This window comes from Eptatretus burgeri, chromosome 16, assembly GCF_056783735.1.
Source record: "Eptatretus burgeri isolate ZD-2024b chromosome 16, Ebu_testis_v1, whole genome shotgun sequence".
NCBI classification, from domain to species: domain Eukaryota; kingdom Metazoa; phylum Chordata; class Myxini; order Myxiniformes; family Myxinidae; genus Eptatretus; species Eptatretus burgeri.
Window position 1 is genome coordinate 12,610,941 of NC_140976.1, and position 21,276 is coordinate 12,632,216.

At 47.7% G+C, this 21,276-nt stretch overlaps 1 protein-coding gene across 1 annotated transcript; it reads right to left on the reverse strand.

The window, feature by feature from the left end:
* Nucleotides 1-447: 447 nt before the first annotated feature.
* Nucleotides 448-21,248, reverse strand: LOC147010531 (forkhead box protein O3-like). The gene is made up of 3 exons (XM_085859508.1): nt 19,882-21,248; nt 4,779-4,943; nt 448-1,904 (listed from the first exon to the last, which is right to left on the reverse strand). Exons 1-3 carry the CDS (start codon nt 20,347-20,349, stop codon nt 768-770), a joined length of 1,770 nt encoding a protein of 589 aa, XP_085715634.1. The 5' UTR covers nt 20,350-21,248; the 3' UTR covers nt 448-767.
* Nucleotides 21,249-21,276: the final 28 nt, after the last annotated feature.

Genomic DNA, 21,276 nt, shown 5'->3' on the forward strand with positions numbered 1-21,276 from the left:
GGCAGGACGATGCTGGAATGGCACTTGTACCAGCAACACGATCAATGTTTGTTTTTGTTTTTTTCACGAGATTCAAGCCATTGGCAGACCACCCACGACCCCCACCTTGCGAGGAGGCGGTCGTAGAAATAGATTCGTTTAAAAAGCAAAATGTACAATTAGCGACAAAACTAATGCGGCAGGACCATCTCACAGAACGAAACGGTACAACACGAAGAGCTCCTGTAGACATCGTTGCTTTACCGATAGCTCGTGTGAGAATATGGCTTGTACCTTTTGCACACCGTGGCATCGAACGACTTCAGGTTGCGACGATCAAACCGTGATGCGACCACTCCGTGTACAAGATGGACGATTGCAAGAAAAGGTAATGGGAGGATGAAGGGGGAATAGCTATCGTCTTTTACGAAAAGCACCCTGTGAAGCTTCTTTCCAGAAATATTATAGGTTTCTTTCCTTTCATCACATGATCAGTTTTTAAAACGTTATGGCACAGTAAAGCTGTCAGTGAAGTAAAAAGAGCAAAGTAAACCTGATGTTTGAATCAAGAGTGCTTGCAAAGTATGCTAAAGCACAATCCGCAGATTATCTGGCAGAGAATATTTTTTCATTTTTAAAAATAAAAAAATAAAATAAAATCACCGAGATAATGAAACATGCAGTCATGCAAATTTACTACTGATAATTGGTGTTTTGTTTTTTTTAAACGCCAAATTAGTCAAAGAAATAAAATGAATACATACCGATAATAATTTGATTATTATAATCTAGTGTGTGTCAAATGTAACATTGAGACCCTCCTCGTCCTGGAGCTCTCCTTGAATGAGCGAATAAATGTCGAAGTCCTCAAACTGGCAATCCTCAAACACTGTTAGGTCCAAATCCGGTGGCATCCTTTGACTCCCGTGGGAAAAGCCCAAAGGGTCACCCATTGTGCAATCTGGGATGGAAGGCAGTCCAGGACTGAGAGGGCGTTTAGTTAGCAGCGTGGGGTCGGCGGCGTGCTGCAGGATGTGCATGTTGCTTTGCTCCGAGCCCAAAATCAAACTGGGGGATAAAGGGCTGGATTTAACGCTAGGCATCTGATCCTGCTGCATGACGTCTGTATTGGAGCTCGACTGAGGAAACCTCACGGGGCTACCCTGACTGAACACGGACCGTGGTGGGTTTCCGGGCAGCCTCGCGCTGTTCGGCTGCGTTCCTGCCTGTGCCAGCATCACGTCAGCCTGCCGAATAGGAAAATCACTTCCAGGCAAGGTCTCGGATTCGAGCATGTCCCGAAATGTCTGCGAATTGAACGTGGGCAGGGTCGGGAACGTAGTGGGCTTGTTCTCCTGAATGGTCTCCATGGGAGGTGGTCGCCAAGCCGGCACGCTTCCTCCGGACGGACTAAAAATGGAGTTACCAAAACTCTCTGACTGTGGCGAGAAGCAAAAGTTTGGGGAGCCACCAAGGGCCGGTGCAAGTGGATTATTCATCGTACTTTGCGTCGTGCTCTGCACATCCATATCCTCAAGCAAATCGTCCATAATCTTATTGTTTAATGGACATAAGGTCTGATGCATCTTGTCATTTAGATTCATGGTCCCAGTCAAATCTGCAAGACGGGGCATTTCTGCAGAGAGAGGTTTGTTGAGTGTAATTTGATTACGGGTCTCCAGGTACATCCGCGGGGACACCGGTGAGCCCTCATGCTCAGAGCGCTCCTCAAACTCGAGGGTCATTCGGGTGGGTGAGACGCGGCCACTCAATGTGCTGGCATTGGAACTGCTGCGTGGCCGAAAGCTCCACGGCTCAAACTCATCGCTGTTCTGTGAGGGAGAGTTCGCTGCCCAGCAGTTGGGGCTATCTGATCGCCCTTCTGCTACAGCCGCCCTTTTCTTCTTCGCCACCTTTGCACGAACCTTCGGAGATAAAGGTCAGAGGCAGCGGACAAAAAGTTCAAACCTTAAAAGGAAAATCACAATATTTAGAAATAAACTTAAAATTGTTTGCAAACAAACCCCCAAAATGACATTAAAACATAATTAATTCAACAAAACAAAAACTGAATGACCATTGTGTATATATATATATATATATATATATATATATATATATATATATATATATATATATATATATATATATATATATATATATATATATATATATATATATATATATATATATATATATATATATATATATATATATATATATATATAATAAAAAGGTTATTTTGCCTTGTAGGTTGGGAAGGAAGTAAAACTGATCTTGCTTTTTGGTGACGGTTCAATCAATCGAATGTATAAGATTTTTAGCAGTCGGTGCTGCCGAAGTAATTCCTTGGCAAAGGTTACGCTGGGTGGTTTGCCGTTGCCCTTGCAACAGGAAGTTCAGGCAGGAATTTTTTTCAACATTCTGGCAATAAATTACCTACTATTCCCGATGGAAAGACGGGTCCTCTAACTTAACATCCATCCGTAGGATGGTGTACACATTAATGCATTGCCCTGCCTGCAAACCACCAGAGTGGAAGTTGGTATTCATAACCATGCAAGACAGCTCAAAGATTAATGCACATACCTCTATGGCCACCCAAGCAACCCTCATATGGTGATGAACACATCTTCCAAAACATTTGGGTTTTCTTGACTTCCACATTCAGTCAACAAGAAAGTTGCATACTTACTCGACACATCAATTTTTAAAATGACGAGTTCACAATTATCAAAAGCTACAATGCAAAAGAAAACTGTTGATTGGCATAATGAACACACATAATTTGTAATCAACGGGTACTTTTATTCATCTCACTGACAGGGAGGGGTTCGTTCCCATCCCAATTTTATTGAATGGGTTGGGGGGGGAGTGGGGGTTCAGAGGGAAGGAATAAGTATGGTAAATAAATCAGACTGTGCCGGGAGGAGTCCACCCACCACCAACCCACCTCCACATCCCAGCAAAACCTGGAATGGTCTTGTACTGGAGCAACCCAGCAAAGATGTCATTACGTTGGAGGTGGTATGAATTAGGTAGCATGTTAAGTTAGCGTGTTCTGTGTGGTCGTGTAGGTTGGAGCATTTTCGATAACCAGGGACCCGTTAGGGTGAAATTGTCCTGTGCCATGAGGGGCGGTATAGTTACCCTATGCCCACAAAGTGAAAAGTGGGGTTAAAGAATTAGTCAGACGGACGGTCTTATTAGTTTGCGATCGAGGGACAACATATTTAAATTGAATGTTATATTTTGTATACGAATCGGAACATGAAAAGGAAGACAAGTTTGTCGTTTCACAGTACTTTGGCTTTGAATTCGTCCCGATTGCACGTGCACAGAGAGGAGCGAGATAATATTTTACTCTGTCTGCCTGCCTGCCTGTCAAACAAAATAAAAAATATCACTCCAAACGGGAAACTTACGGTATTTAAAGACGTTTTTAATGACACAAACAACAGGCACGAATAACGAATGTAACGTGCTCGATAGGGTGATGTAGTAGGCGCTGGGTAAAATGGTGGTAAAACCTGGAATTAATTTATTTATACACCTTTGAACCTTGAACATGGTAGAACACAAATCTCCTTCATCGTATTTCCAAGAACCTCCAGTTTTGTCGTACTTGGACTCGTTCCTTAGGGTGGTGTATGTAAGAGGACCTTGGGAGGTGGGTGTGGCATGTGAAGGTGCAGTATTGGGGTGAAGAGGTCGCCAATATGGCTATACATGATGCCAATTGACGCTGCGTTCTATGGTGATAAATAAAGCCTCCATCTCCTAAACTGTGACTCGTCATCGTCTTATTACAGTATTTTATGGTGATGTACATGACTGCTTCAGTTGCGCTAAACTTCTGGGTTTATTAAAACGATCTTCACAATCATTATTTTATTAAAATTGAAGTATATAATTGAGCACTGCATGGGGTATCATGTTCTATGAACTCTCCAGTAGACATAGTGAGATAGGTACCAGGTAAGGACAGGAGAGGGGAGGGGAGCAGGATAGCTTCAATGGATGTGTCTGCATCCTGTGTTTGGCTTTAAAAACCTCGCCGCGGCCCGCAATGGTTCAAGGGGTGCCGTGACATCACCACGGCTGCGGCTCCGTGCCGCATGATTGGGAGCAAAGGACCCGATAGGTGCGACAATAAAAGGCCGCAAACAGACAATGGCAGCAGTCGAGCCAGTTGGAGTCAGGGGCAGTCGGTGCCATCTGAGCAGCGAGCTCTTCTTTGGTGCTGTGGCCGGAAAACTGACCCGAGCCTCCCCATGCTGTCCTTCATTCTAAAGACCTACCAACCTGTATCTTAATACCTTGTCTGGTTTCTCCATATTGTATGTGGAGTGATTGTGTGGTTGTGGCACCTTTGATTTATATCTGTGATCAAGGGTGTATTTATTCATTTCTCCTTATTAATTTGTTCCAGTCTGCCTTTCACATTGGAACGCTCTGTCTGTGTCTTTAATAAACCATTATTTCGCAAGAAACGTGCAGCCTGATTTTCTACCTTCTCATGGCACGTAAACCGTTCCGGGTTAGCCAGGACCCGACCCCTTAGTCAAATATTGAGCCATGCACACTTTTCATCAATAACAAAGGATTTAAAGAAGAAGATTAAGAAGAAGAATAAGAAGATGTTAAAGATTATTTGCTTTATTTAAAAATGACACGATAGCTCCAAATTCAGATAATCAAGGATAACCAAATAAAGATGACAACAATCACAATTCAAATTTGTTTAAAAATACAAATTAATTTTTTTTTAAAAATTTGCAAGGAGAGACAAGACCCACCTTGGCAAGCTTGTTGCTGTTATCCATCGAGACTGCTCGCCTCCGTGGGGACTTCCCTCCCTTGCCGCCATCTGGATTGAGCATCCACCAGGAGCTTTTCCCGGTGTCATCATTCTGCACGCGGATGAACCGGCTGTGCAGGGAGAGGTTGTGCCGAATGGAATTCTGCAACACGGAATGGCAAAAACCCACCACACCGATAAATGCGAGTTCAGCAAACATTTATACGATCGCCATAACCGGCATTTCAAACACAAAGCACAGATCCAATTTATTCCCTTTCAAAACCAGAACACCACATCCAACCCTGACCGGAAGCCTTATCCCAGAGCAGACTTCAATTCGAAACAACAATCCTTGTGATAACGTGCTCTCAGTTCGGCATCGCTCTTCAGTCACCAAAAGTACACCTCGACAGGTCCATCAATTATGTGAAGATGAACAAAGCAACATTGTCCCACCAATCCAGAGAAAGCTCTGCTCTCTCCTCATGCGGACTGCTCCCTTGGTCAGAAATCTGAGCAGATATTATATATATATATATATATATATATATATATATATATATATATATATATATATATATATATATATATATATATATATATATAAAACAGATATATCACATTTAAGGGTTTTGGCATATACTCACCACACTCACCAACGTGGGTTGGCAAGGGAACTTTTAGTCTGTTTCCTACTCTTTGACCTTCCCAGCATGGGTGATACTGCTGGTATTGGCACCAAGTGACAATACCACTGGCACAGCTATTGGAGTCAATGGAACAAGCAAACCACAGCACCATGATAGGGTACACAGAGCACAACCCCGTGAAAAGGCTGCACCCAGTAAAAGTTCCTTTTCTGGATAAAGTCCAAGACAAACAGAAAGTGTCCAATATATTTTGATAACAAGAACCGCACACAGGAGAGCACATACCTTTGCTCAGCTCAACAGTTTACGTTTTGTATCCCCACTGAGAGACCGGATCTGCATCTGCAGCTCGACCAAAATCTCATCAGCTTGTTCTCGTCACCGAACCAACTCATCCACCTAGTTTTGGTCATAACCTGTCTGTAACTGTTTGAGATATCGTGCTATATATCATTTTGGTCCCACCTCTCAATTGTAAAGAATCACTTATTAAAAAAATTAAAAGAAAATTCTCGCATCTCGACCCGGATCTTCAACAAAATCTAATTTCACTCCGTCCTTGTCTCACACCCAAAATGTGCACCAACATTCGTCCGAACCCGTCCATAAGTTTTTGAGATAACCTGCTCACAGACAAACACACAAACAAAAAAGGAGCAAAAACAACATCCATCCGCCTTCAGCGGCAGAGGTAAAAACAAATAAATAAAATAAAAACAAAACAAAACACAACACAAACAGCACACTCAAACGACCACAACCAATCGATATTCAAAGGACGGTACACATATACTTTACTTAAGAGTGCAAGAAAACCAGACTGGAGCGACACCTTGCATACAAATATATAAAAAGTGTTGATCGTGTTCGACAGGGCCCGATTGTGGGTCCCCGTGAAAACGGTCGGTCGCAAGGAAGCTTCCACGTTGGCCAAAATGACAATCACGAGTCTCTTGGGAATAGCAATGCCTGAAGGAAAAATCACAGATATTCCCAACATATTGATGGTAAAAACGAGCTGAACGCACGTGGCCAAACATCGAGAGAATAAAGAGGTTGTTGAAATGCCGACGGTGAACATCATGCAGGATAAAAAATTTCAAGGCCAAACAAAGCCACGGCACGTTTTGCAACACGGGCTTCAGTCGTATGTCATCAGTACATGCAAACCTACCATCTGCGAGCAGTCACGCGACCGTTCAAAACTCTGCCAAGGATCGAGTTCTTCGCCTACACCCCGAGTAAGTAGAGCATTTACACAAAAATCCTGAAAACTGGCAAAACAAATTCACCAAATTAAGTCATTAGAAAAGAAATTGGTTTCTGGTACTTTTGCCTTCTCAAAATAAGGTTCACAAAAGCAGAGAAGCAGGAAATGAGGTGTGAATGACCGAGGGTGAGAGGAAAGAACAAAATGATTCAGATAAATAAATAACAAATATAACAAAAAATCTGAGACACTTGCAGCGCACAAGGCATTCATCCGAAGTATCACGGAGTACGTGCGTCCTGCGTCCCCCCACCCCACTCCGGGCTGGTGCAGCTGCTTCCCATCTTCCTTCCCCTGGAGACGATCGGGTCCATGGATCTCCGTATTCTTGGCAATATCTCAACAGGACGCCGAGACCCAACGTAGGCTTCTCTCTCGCTGCTGGCAGGTTGGTGGATTTCCGTTTTCTTTGAACCCACTTCTGGCCTCTCGTCCTTCCATCCTTCCGAGAGTCGCAACACACGTTCTTCCAGAACCCCGCACCGGCTTTCCCTCCCCAATCTGAAGTCGAATGTTCACCTCCATTCTCATACACGTGGAACCGACTCCCTGTTTCTTGTCTTGTACCCCCGTCCCCTCCAGCCTTTCAAGAGTGCTGCCAATCATCACCTCATGTCGAAGTTTCCTCCCGACGCCACTCATGATGATCTCCACCCTCACTGAACCACCTCCCTCCCCCACTCCCCCCACTCAAGTGTGATGCTCCTTCTACCGTCAAAGTCTGTGAACCTGCTGCCCTAATCATTCAGCACCTCCACAAGCCGAGATTTGTGCGTGCAATATAAATACGACGATGATTTTGATGACGCAGACGATGAAGAATCTATACAAGAAATAAACATCAAAAAGTTGGAAAATACATGAGCAGCAGAATCCACAAGTATAAGCAATCAGAGCACATTTAATTCAACAAAAGGTCATGTTAAGGTCTGATAACACGTTTGGCTGGCCTGGTTGTGGTTTCTCCAGAAAGCTTCAGAGTCGGGTGACATCACGTGAATGTGACAGGGCGCATTCTGAGGTCGCTTCTGCATTTGGATTGGACAGAATGTTCCAGAACTTCGACAGCATCGATCAAGTTAATTTGACAAGTTTAACTTATCGTCAATGGCAACAAAACAGCAAAGAAACCACCCAATGCCGTAAACACTAAACATCCCCAGGAATCTTTCAGCGCCGACTCCACGACCAAGTACACGTCGTATGCATCGTCATTGGAGACGCGTTATTCAAATCAGAGCTATGTGAAATTTCGACAGCAACAGCATCTTTGGCCTGTCAATCAGCTCGCGGAAGATCCAAACATCATCAAAAGCATTTTCAAACCCCTTGGGGCTCGGTGACACGCACTCCACTTCATGATAACAGAACTTAAAGTTAATCAATGCTTCTTTGTTTGTTTATTTATTTATTTCCCTGTTATCTTAAACTCGATAAGCACGATACAATCCATCAAAGTGGTTGCACCCCCATCCACCCCGCCCTCACCACATCTTTTTTTTTTTTTTTAAACACTATATCATCTCTGTTCACGAGTGTCAATGACACAAGCAGTCTGTCCGAGCTTTGGAATAACTTGCACAAACATCACAGAACTTCCATTCAAACAAAATTTTAAAATATTTAAACCATGGTATGCTCTTGTCTTGTCACCGCCCTTCCAATCAGATCAAGATGGTCGGCATCTTAACGTCAATTTTGTCTTTTTTATCTCCACAAGATCAAGGCTCATGGAAGAACAAGGTGGCAGGGGGTATTGAACTGAGAGTGCGGCATTAGGGAAGCTCTTGGATACTACAAGCAAGAGATTGAACGAACAGGGGGAGAGAGGGGATTGTGGGGTTTGAGGAAACACCACATGCTGCAAGTAAAAGGGTTAATAGAGATCATGGGTCAAGATGGAGGATGATACGAGATGGCGGTGCACCGCCTGCTTGGAGCCTTGAAGATAAGAGTGGGGTAGCACACAGCCTCTGGAAGGCGGTTCCACAGATGTCACTGAGAAGCAGGAACATGAGGGTTTGTGTGAGCAGAAAGCCTGGATTTTCGAAGTTTAATCAGGAAAGGTTACTGGAAGAACGTTACATCCTGGAATTGTAGGGAAAGGTCAGAGTGTTGAGAGACCATAGGGAGATAAACCAGAGGGGAGACGGCAAGAGAGGCCACCGACATGCCTGCGATGTGAGAGCAGCACGCCTTGCGCTTTGGCCTCACAGTGAGCGACTCAAATATTGTGGAGATCTTTCGATTCCATGAAATCCAAGAGAGAGTGTTGCGAGGTTGGGACATCAGCCTGGGATGAGAAAGAAAGCAATCCATTGAGCTACGCACAAAGGCCTCATCCACTGTGAACAGTTCTGATTTTTCAAGGAAAGATTTGGAATGACAGACGATGCCCAGTCTGACACCGACTTTGGAGACAAGCTTTGCAACATGGGTGGCCAAAGAGACATCAATAGCTGATGGTGAGGCCGATGGTTCAAGCGACTGAACTTATTTTCTGTGGCTGATCATTGAAACAGGTGGATGGGTTCGTTTGACGATCCTTCAACAGCGACAGGGTGAGTGAGATTTTATCCAGGATTGAAGGACATGTAACATTATCAGACCAGCTTCTGATCAATTTCAGATCAGTACAGTGAAATGCAGCTGCTGTCCGCCTAGCAGAATGATGGGGGAAAGACAATGTGGAGTCATCCGCAAAACAGGAAGAGGGTGGTTATCTAGACGATCGGAGCGGTCAGTGATGAAATATGAAGATGAGTAAGAAGAATGAAAACGGTCAAATGCCAGACATATCTCCCAGCAGATGACCCTGACCTCTTCTTTGATTAAGTGATCACACCACAATGCATTGCCGAATGTGCCAAAACCCAACGTAATCATGGTGATCGGGTACAATATATTTTATGTACGAGTTAAGGATTGATATGGACGCCCACACCCATCGAATGGATTGTGCAAATGTTTTTGAGAGGTTTCTTCAACGCTGTAATTTATCATTCATGTTGTTTGCTAAGTATGGCTCAACAAGTTCTGCAAATCATTTTAAAAAGAAAGTCCCCTCAAAAATATTTTGAAGTTTGATACTTCTTTAAAAAAATAATCATAATTAAAAAAAGATAGAGAGACAATTTGTCATCATCAATATAGTCATCGACAACATCAGCTGTGGAATTAAAAACAAACAAAGCTTGCCATATTCCCCTCTGCACCTCCATAAATAAAATATCAGAAACGACAATCGGCCTATATTAATTATAGAAAGTAAAGTTACCACATACAATGATTAAAAAAAAGAGGGGCAATACCCCTGGGTGCTCACTAGGTAGCGGCTGGATAAGAAAAAGCCAGGGAACCACTGGAAGGCGTTAAACCACAAAATATTTAACAGAGAAGAAAGTAAATACCCATGGATTTTATTTTAACACCGTGAACAAACTTTGGTACATCACAAGCGATGAAGGTTATGGTCAAGTTTCATCAAAATAGTGTGTGTAGTCTCAGACAAGAAGTTGCAAATGTTTGTGGACGGCCGGACGGACGGAGCGCCATCCCACAAGGTCCCCAGAACTACATTCCGGGTGAGCTAAAAATATCATGGCTAATATTCTAACCTCTGACCCTTGGAGAATTTGTGGTCTGCTCCAAATCAACTTCTTCTTCAGCTCCTGGCAAGTCATGAAATTACGACAATCACTCCCAATCAATGTCGGCACAGCACGAGTGTGATCCGCCATTGCCGCTGATGGACTTCGCCAGTGGCGAAGCATTGTGAATGTTCACTGGCTCTTCAGCAAGATATCTGCGCTCTTGAAGTTTATTAGGAGTTCGTTTAACTTGCAGTGGTTTATATCTACGAGACTCATCATTCCACGGGAAGAGTTCAGGATTTCAGTGCTTCCAAGATGGTTTTCGTCCCACTTTCATCCGCGTGGGGCGCAACGAAGTGATGGGCGCACACCCTCGTGTTAGGCCACCAACCATCGGGCCATCATACGCTCCTTATCCACCGCAGCCGCTCTCTGGTATTAACAAGAAATGGAAGGAAAGTGACACCTCTCTTCCGCGGATATTTCTCACATTTTTGCGAGTCCAATTTGCATCCAGGAACACAACAATTACCGTTAACAGTTTTGGAGTTGCCCTCCGCTTGACTCCTTCGTTTGAATGCTGAAAGTTGTGTTTAAAGAGACCATTTCAATGACAGATTTTAAATGAGCAACGACATGGTTAAAAGTGCCCCGACGAGGGAAGCGAGTCACCGAAAGTGCATGCGCAGCGTATGCGCGAAAACCATCGTTTACATTCCCAAGACATTTCAAAGTCACGCGTTGTAAGTAAGCTCACTGGTTTGTAATTGAGAGCATCCCTTCTTGTAAAAGGGACTGATGAATGCTGGTTTCTAAGCCAATGGCAAGCAACCAAAGGAGAAAGACAGGTTGAATAGAGCCCACAGAGGAGAAGGGTTTGAAACAAATACTAATTTATGTCATTTGGTCCCATCACAGAAACGAGACAGAATGCCAAAACAGACAGACTAGAGGATGGGTACTCAAGGGGAAAAGATGAGGGGGGGGGACACAATGGAATCGGTTGAGTGGACGAGATTTGGACACAAGCATGGGGTTAAAGCATTCTGCCATTTGAGGTGAGGGGAGGGGAGTACACACCAAAGACCGACTTGACAAAGGGCACCACCATGATTTTTCATAACATGACATGCTTTCCATGTTTAAAAACAAACAGAAAACAATAACTGCCTCTAATCATAAGAGATTGTCCCTTGAAAAAGGAAGTGACATACAAGGCTCGCATTCAGGACAAGACAGCCATTCATGTCCCTCTCTCTTTACAACAACCTGATCCGAACAAATCAAGACCATCTACCTTTTCTACACATGAGCAACCAAGGTCGTCAGGATCGAGAAGAGGACGAGAAGTTTGGCTCACGGACAAACTTAGTCAAAAACTTCCACTGCATATGTAATAAGTGGATAGCCGAATAGGCAAGCCCCTCAAGACAAAAAAAAGGGCACGCAAGTCATCATAAAGAGCCAAGTCGAGATATCTTGCCCTTGAATCACAGAGGGCTAATCTCCACCTGTCGACATTAGTCTTCGAAACCACATTGCTCAACGCCTCCTCAAAATGGGCGAGTTTCAGAGGTTGTCAAGATAATTATTCATAATTGCAACTTTTTTTTCTTTTTCTTTTAGCAAAACCAATCTCAAGTGATTGCGTTTCTTCCACCTGTGCTGCAGTTTGCAATTCGGGTCAGGATTGCCTCAAATTTTCGTCGGCTAAAAGCAGTCAATCATCGGATAAGTCGGCAAAAATCATCCGCTCGTTAACAAGTTAGCAAAACGTTGCGTCAAAAGCATGAATACAACCGATCGAGAGACATTAATCATATTCAAGTCCAGATCATTAATTTATATCTCGAGTATGTATAAAAAAAAACTATATATATATATATATATGATGAAATTTTTAAAAGTGAAATAAAATCACATTCCTGGTTTCAGAACCTCATGGTTCATGCTGACCCGGTACAACCCGAGCCGAATATAAGTTGCAGTGTCCCAACAAGGTGTTCGGCACACACTCAACTGGGCAGGGGGAGAGCAGGAATTTGAGGTTTTGCCAGGGTGTACCGTACCGAACATAGTTTCCCCTTCGCACAGAGATACTTGCAATATTTTCCACGTCCAGAATGCAACAAGTGGCCAAACTCAATATTGGAACGAACCACAGTGTTCCCTCAGTCTGGAGAAACGCTTGAGATGTATAAACCGATGCCAAGTGGAGTGCGCATCCTATTCCTCCGCAAAAAAAATAATTAATCACAATCAGCTTCGTACGCGTCAGGAAGTATCGCTGTACATCACAACAAAACCAGGTCGTCGTTTCGAGGATTAAATGCGTGGCATGACTTCAACCCATCGTGAGGGAAATTACCCCCTTGTTCACCAATCTCACCGTCATCAATTACCAACTGAATAATCGCTTAAACTTGAACCCTTCAAAGCAATGTACTTTCCGAACATAAAGACGTATCCACTTGTCCTATAGATCATCACGGAAGAAAGGTATCGCTTCACATGGCGGTGATAACGTTGCGTAAATGTACGATGTTATACAATTCCAGAGTTCTGTGAACTTATCTCAAAGCTCCATGTAAACCAACTTGCACTTCGAGCCCAAGAGGAGATTATTGGTTCAGCAACTGAGAGAAACACCTGACCTCAGCTAGCATGCGCCATTGCTGCAGTCACCACGACCATAATCAGCCGGACCACAACCTTGGTAAAGTGCGGGGAGGTGGACGGGGCAGTGGATACAAGTTTGACACTTTTGTGCTCACTTGCAACTTGCAAGCCGTCATATACCCGAGCTTATAAAGTTGTCCAAATCGTCATGTCGGAAGGAAGTGGAAAAATTACTGAATTCCTTTCTTATGGCTTTTTAATACCCAAAGCTCGTTATTCGCAAGATGTTCTTATCCAGGGACGCAAATCGAAGGAGGAAGATAAATAGAGCAAACGATCGTCAACTTGAAAGCTAAATCTTCAACGAAGCAACACCAGAAATAATGACCATCCCCTCTTTTATCCCTTCCTCAAACAAAATAATTACACATCCTTAAAGAAAGAAACAATAAAACCACGTACAACGGCGAGAGTATGTACAAATACGAGTACATGCTCCAAATGAGGAATGGACGATGATTGGCTCACGCAGGTGACTCTCGATGAAGAGGATAGAAGAAACCGACAGGACCTCATCAGCCAGGTGATTGCGATGCTGTGATCCAAGTGAGATTTTTGCGCCCGTGGAAGATTCTCTTGGCCGAAGCCGATGCTGCCCGAGCACCTGTAGAACCCTCGCACGGATTTTTCTAAAAGCGTTGCAGTCACTCCAGTGAGATGCACGAGTTGTTCCAATAATCTATCAAATGCCAGACAAAGAGCTTGCAGATTGCCTCTTCGGATACATCACGGTTACTCGAGTGAGTTCCTCGTCACCGCTGAATACCAAAGGTCACACGAGTAGACTTGAAATTTTAAAGATGAGTCACTGGGCGAGGGGAGTAGTTGGGAGGAGTCAGATCCAGATGGTGGAGAAGGAGGAGGATCCAGCTCAGAAAGTCACAGGAATAGAAGGCCATAAAGCACCAGGCTTGTGCACAGGGGGTGTTGTCATGGAGCAGCAGCACACCTTTTGTCTACACCACTCAGAAATTCTCCTTGAGAGCAGGACACAATTTCCGTAGGAGGGCGGCATAATATTTCCATGTGATTGTAGCTCTGTCGGGCAGTCATTCAACAGAATTCCCTTGCTACCCCAGAAAGAGATGCAATGATCTTGCCAGCTGATGCTTTGGTCATGGTGGTTCCTCTTTTTCTTGTTGTTCTTCTTCTTCTTTCATACGTTCATGCAGACAAAGCTGCAACTGTAGGTGAGTCATGACAACCACTTCATTGCAGGTTCAGTCATTTCAAGTATTTCTGCAAAGCACCCCATGAATCTCCTTTCTGCACAGTCTTGCACATGTGTGACTGTCTGATCTCGACGACCACAAAACCATTCTGGGTTTCCAGTTCGCTTCCACTCACGCACATGGTGAGCAGTCCTCGCGTGTAGAATTTGCAGTCGGTTGAGAGCATTACCCCGGCGTCTATGTCGATCAAAGCCCGGGGGCTCCTGGGTGACGGTGGTTTAATGTGCGGATTTAAATTTGTTGCAGCATCCCAGTGGTGAAGCCACGTTTTGTCACCAGGTACTAGATGATCGATAAAAGTGTGTCTGGATATGTAGCAAACGATACAAGAAGCGTGGAACATTATGCCCGCCACTGCAGTCGACTGCGAGTGCTGGTGTTTCTGGTACATCTCAATTCGATTCAGGGCATTCTGCCGAGACTTTTTTTTTGGATACTATGTCAAGGCTCGTGTAAAAGCTAATACACAGAAACATATAACAAGGCAGTAGGCAAGAGGGGCGGGAGGGGGAGACACAAAATCGTGGGGAACAAAGACAATAGGATATCTGTGGAAGGGAGAGGGATGGGGCGGGATACACGGGGCAAACAAGATGGTACTACAGGGACTTTCAAGAAGGAAAATAGGGAATTTGAAGGAGGTGGGTTTAGGGTGCATTAACAGGGGTAGAAAAGATCAAGATTTTGGATGGGGGAAGGTATGAGATGGTGGTGAACAGCTGTTTTGAAAACCTGGAGGGATGAGTGGGATTGAAGAGAGTGTGGGAGTTTGTTCCAGAGGTGGGAAAAAAAAGAGGAATGAAACAGTGAAGGTGAGCAGAGATCATGATTTTGTCAGTTTCACCAGAAGGGGTTTTTTAGTGGACCTGGAATGCCCTGTGGAAATATAGGGAAGACAGATCACAGACAGAGAGCAGAGGCGGGGGCGGGGGGGACAAGGCCAGAGAGGAGATGGTAGAAGACAGAAAGACCACCGACCTGCCTCCGGTGAGACAGTGAGACAGCGAGAGAGTAGGACCCAAAAACTCAGCTTCATCGCGGGAGATACCAATGATCCTAAAAGCCTTGGTTTCCATCGTGTGAAGTCGAGCTCGGTGTGAGGCACAGCACTACCCCAGAGGGGAGAGCAGTACTCCATCAGACTGTGGATGAAAGCTATGTTCGTGGTCAGGAGCTCAGGTGTGACAAGGAAGGACTGCACGACGGAGGATGCCCAGTCAGTGACTGGCTTTGAAGGCCAGGTTGGAGATGTGGCTTTCCCAGGAAAGATCATGGCAGCAAGTGAAACTCAAAAGCTTGAATAAAAGGACTTCAAGGAGATTGTTGAGAAAGTAGATGGAGAGGGAGGGGGAGGGGGGTTCTAGACAGTCCTTTCGTAGAGACATGAGGGTGTGAGATTTGTCAGGATTGAAAGACAAGTTCCACGTGCTGGACCAGCTTGTGATTTTATCGAGGTTTGCATTGAGTGAAGAGGCTGCTGCTTGCCGATCAGAGGGATGAGAGATGGTACGGCAGAGGATAGAGTCATCAGCAACTAGAGGATTTTCCAGAGTCGGATGGGAAGAGGAGATGAGAGAACTCTATTAAGAGCCACACGTTGGCTGCAACAGGAGAGGAAGTCCTTAGACACAACTTTGGACACACTCAAGAGTTTATCGATGATTGTAGCACCGCTGCCTTGAGAAATTACATGTTCTATGGTTATTTTGGTGCGTCATAGTCAGTTGCCCATACTGAACTGGGGTCATCATCAAAGGACTCACATTCACACTTGACATCAACTGCGACTACAGAATGAGAGGACACGCCATTGCCAGACAAGACCACCGGGCGTTTGTGGAGGATTCATTTAGGGATGGCACAATCTTTACATAAAAATTTGACGATACCTTGACACCCAATTATAGTATGAAGCAACAATCATCTGGATTATGCTCTGAAAAGTGTGTCAGATAAACAGACAATCGAACAACCCGTCCCGAAGACTGTCGGATCACCACTCCTTCAATAATTTAATTCACCCTTCGTCGAAAAGGTAGCAAACGTGACAGGTTATAACAAGCCAATTAATGGAAGACAACATATTCTGAACCTCAAAAAATTTAAAAAAAAAGCTTCCATCGCTGGTTCAGCGGGAGATACAGGAGTCTTGAACCACAGGCCGGTATGTGTCAGCACTGGACATCCTGGAACATCGCATCCGCATTTCGACGCACATGACGAAGCAGCACCGAGTGACTCGGAGCACGATCTCGAGGACACGACGCATTGTTGTTAGCACAAAAACTCATTGTGAGGCGGTACAGTTTACCCACACACCACCCTGCTATGCAGCCAACCCCACCCCCGCCATGCAGTTAACCCCACCCCCCACCCCCGCCATGCAGCCAACCACCATCCCTCCCCACCCACCCATCCATCCATTGGGAACATTCTCTGTGCAGATCGTTGGTGCTGCCTAAGCAGTCTCCTTGGCTGTTGGGCACAATCCTGGACGGGTCACCACTCCGACACAGGATACCAGCAAGCTGGTACTCATATTTCCAACCTCGGAAGGATGACAGGCAGAGTCAACCCCACCTGGTATTAATTCAACAGCCAAGGGGGATTTGAACTCAGGATCCTAAGATCCCAAGCCCATCACCCTAACCATTAAGCCGACACCAGGCCCACCCACACACCATCCAGCCAACCAACCCCCACCCACCCACCATCCAGCCAACCACCCCCCACCCACTCTCCATCCAGCCCTCCTCCACCCACCCACCCACTCACCATCCATCCAACCCTCCCCCACCCACCCACTCTCCATCCAGCAAACAACCCACCGACTCTCCATCCAACCAACCCTCCCCACCCACTCTCCATCCAGCCAACCACCCACCCACCCACTCTCCATCCAGCCAACCACCCCCCACCCACCATTCAGCCAACCACCCATCCACTCTCCATCCAGTCAACCACTCACCCACTCACCATTCATCCAACCCTCCCCCACCCACCCACTCTCCATCCAGCAAACAACCCACCGACTCTCCATCCAACCAACCCTCCCCCACCCACTCTCCATCCAGCCAACCACCCACCCACCCACTCTCCATCCAGCCAACCACCCCCCACCCACCCACCATCCAGCCAACCACCCACCCACTCTCCATACAGCCAACCACCCCCCCCACCCACCATTCAGCCAACCACCCATCCACTCTCCATCCAGTCAACCACTCACCCACTCACCATCCAGCCAACCACCCACCCCCTCACCATCCAGCCAACCACTCACCCACTCACCATCCAGCCAACCACTCACCCACTCACCATCCAGCCAACCCTCCCCCACCCACCCACTCACCATCCAGCCAACCCTCCCCCACCCACCCACTCTCCATCCAGCCAACCACCCACTCTCCATCCAGCAAACCACCCATCCACCCACTCTCCATCCAGCAAACCACCCACCGACTCTCCATCCAACCAACCCTCCCCCACCCACCCACTCTCCATCCAGCCAACCACCCACCCACTCTCCATCCAGCCAACCACCCACCCACTCTCCATCCAGCCAACCACCCACCGACTCTCCATCCAACCAACCCTCCCCCACCCACTCTCCATCCAGCCAACCACCCACCCACCCACTCTCCATCCAGCCCTCCTCCACCCACCCACCCACTCACCATCCATCCAACCCTCCCCCACCCACCCACCCACCCACTCTCCATCCAGCAAACCACCCACCGACTCTCCATACAACCAACCCTCCCCCACCCACCCACTCTCCATCCAGCCAACCACCCACCCACTCTCCATCCAGCCAACCACCCACCGACTCTCCATCCAACCAACCCTCCCCAACCCACTCTCCATCCAGCCAACCACCCACCCACCCACTCTCCATCCAGCCCTCCTCCACCCACTCTCCATCCAGCCCTCCTCCACCCACCCACCCACCCACTCACCATCCATCCAACCCTCCCCCACCCACCCACCCACCCACTCTCCATCCAGCAAACCACCCACCGACTCTCCATCCAACCAACCCTCCCCCACCCACTCTCCATCCAGCCCTCCTCCACCCACCCACCCACCCACTCACCATCCATCCAACCCTCCCCCACCCACCCACTCTCCATCCAGCAAACCACCCACCGACTCTCCATCCAACCAACCCTCCCCCACCCACCCACTCTCCATCCAGCCAACCACCCACCCACCCACTCTCCATCCAGCCAACCACCCACCCACCCACTCTCCATCCAGCCCTCCTCCACCCACCCACCCACCCACCCACTCACCATCCATCCAACCCTCCCCCACCCACCCACTCTCCATCCAGCCAACCACCCACCCACCCACTCTCCATCCAGCCAACCACCCACCCACCCACTCTCCATCCAGCCCTCCTCCACCCACCCACCCACCCACTCACCATCCATCCAACCCTCCCCACCCACCCACCCACCCACTCACCATCCATCCAACCCTCCCCCACCCACCCACTCTCCATCCATCCAACCCTCCCCCACCCACCCACTCTCCATGCACCCAACCCTCCCCCACCCACCCACTCTCCATGCACCCAACCCTCCCCCACCCACCCACTCACCCTCCAGCCAACCCCCCTCCCATCCACCAAACCCCCTCCCCCATCCAGTCAACCACCATCCAGCCAACCCCCCACCCCACCCACTCACCCCCTGGTCACGATCCAAGCAAGCCATGATGTGCACAACTACATTTTTTTTTTCACGAGCAACATTACAAATAAACATCGTTCGGTTTCATAAGCAGAACGTTTAGTGGTCAACCAGATGGGGCCACGAAGTATACAAATTGATTTCCTTCCACACAAATAAAAACAAAACAAACAATGAGCAAATGATTGTCTTAGAAAAACTTCCGCAGAGCGGCACTGACACTGTCAAACACAAGTTTATTCAATCACGCACAGGTTTATCAGAGCGAATGACCCAATGATTGTCCGAGGGGAACAGAACCCAAATTAATTTGTCATTGAAACCCCAAGCACACACAATGGCCGATGTGCCAAACAGAACACGAGGCTTGTTACAGAGATTCGGGCACGGGTTGTGGCAAGCGGAGCGGACACAAGATGTCGCAACGATCCCAAAATATATAAATTTAATAATAAATCAGTCAGTGAACTTTCAACCCAAATACTACTACTACTACTACTGCTACGACTACAACTGCGGCCACAATGATCGCAGCCTTCTTGTGCCGTTCAGAGGGGGGAAAAGTTTCTGACCCAAGCCTTTCACGAACCGGCTGACCAGGAGCGACGTTCGACTTTCGAGGGCAAAATTTGAAAGGTGGTCAGGATGCCGGCGATAACTCGCCGACTCTTGGTGAAAGATACCGTGCGGATCTTCAAAGTGCACAACGAATCGCGCTGGCAGACGGGGTCCCTCGTGGACCTGTGCGCGAAACACCAAGGCGGCAGTTTACAGCTGGATGGAAATTCGAGCTCCGCGGCTCCAAGCTCTACCCCAACAAGCTACATCACGTGACGTCGAGAAACATCACAACAATACAAGTTGTCTGTAACATCCTGGGAAGGGTCTGCAATACACGGGTAGATATCAGAGAGACGGAGGGTCCATGCAAGACGAAAGGTAGACAAGGACAGCAGCAGCAGCAGGTTGTGCACTACCTTCCATCCGGCCGAGCTGTTGTTGTCTCCCTTGTCCTTAAAGTAGGGCACACATCGGACCATCCAGTCGTAGATCTGCGACAGGGTCATGCGCTTCTCGGGACTGCTCTCGATGGCCTGCGTGATCAAGTCCGCGTACGAAAGGTTCCCCCAGGGGTTCCTCCGGGACGAAGTGGTCTTCTTGGCGGTGACCACGGTCACGGCGGACGCGGCCGACCCGCCGAGCGCGGCCCCGGGAGACACCTCGGCCCCGCTCGGTGCTCCGAGACCGTTACCGGGGACGCAAGGATCGGCGCTTCCTTCGGCCGGAGGACTCGACGCTGCCTCTGCGGCCTCCCCGTCCTTCCCCGGAACGCAAGGCCGGCGGGGTCGCGGCCAGGTGCACGCTCGCTGGCGAGTTTGTGGCGCGAACTCCGGGTCGATGTCCACCTCGGCGTCCGGGTCTCGCATCTCCTCCGCCTCGGCCATGGCCGGGCCGTGCACAGCGGGCAACGGCAGAGATCAGCTTGGATGGGATTACAGGTGTGAAGGGGACGAGGGAGGGAGAGGAGCGGTGAGACGGCAGAGGGCGAAATAATGACCTCGAAGAGGAGAGAGGAAGAGGTAATGAGGGAGGAGGGGGAGAGGGAGAGGATTACTGGTACTGGTAAAGAAGAATCGGTTGTGGGTTTTTGTCTGACTAGATCGGTTGTTGGAGATGAAGAGTTGGGGGGTGGGGGTTGAGGAGTTGGGGAGGGGGGGGTTGAGGAGTTGGTTGTTGAGAGGAAGCGCGGGTGAGGTAAACCGAGAGGAGCGATTTGTACGTCGTGTGGAAAATCCTCTTCACGAAGGGAAAAACCTGGGGAGCGACGGGTCGGCGTCCAAATGCGAAGGTGGAAGGGAGAGAGAGGGACGGGGGGGGGGGATGCAAAGAAGGGGGACGGGGGAGACGGGGTGTAAAGAAGGGGAGGGGGGTTGTTTACAATCCGGGGATGGAATCAGCTGAACGTTCTTGATCGAGGTGTTTTAAACCGCCGTGGGAAACGAGAAACTGACGTTTCAGGCGTTCACCCTTCGTCGAAGCAAAAGAGTAAAAATGGCCAAACTCGTGTTCACGAGGACGATTCGTTCTTCATTCTCGTTGTTTACAAAATCCCGCTTCGATCTCAGGCCTGCGCGGCCTTGGCCGCCATTTTGCTTGTTTTTAAACTTCCTTGGCAGGCGAGTCGCGTTCGAAGACCCTCGCCGCGACACATTGGCCACCTCGGAAGGAACGCCGTCGGCCGTCGATGCCGACAGCGGCCGGAACACCAATCAATGCGACTCGCAACACACACGCGGACTGCGAGCACGTCGGCGGCGCTGGCGCACTAGGAAAACACCCTGGGCTAGTTGTTGCGCCGGAGGGGGCTCGCC

What these genes read in the sequence shown, in the direction of transcription:
- LOC147010531 (XM_085859508.1), bottom strand. Translation starts at nt 20,349, where the DNA reads ATGGCCGAGGCGGAGGAGATGCGAGACCCGGACGCCGAGGTGGACATC. An exon ending in ACAGCTCGGCCGGATGGAAG is followed by an intron (nt 4,944 to 19,881) that starts GTAGTGCACAAC and finishes TCCGTGTTGCAG; the next exon opens with AATTCCATTCGGCACAACCT. An exon ending in ACAGCAACAAGCTTGCCAAG is followed by an intron (nt 1,905 to 4,778) that starts GTGGGTCTTGTC and finishes TTATCTCCGAAG; the next exon opens with GTTCGTGCAAAGGTGGCGAA.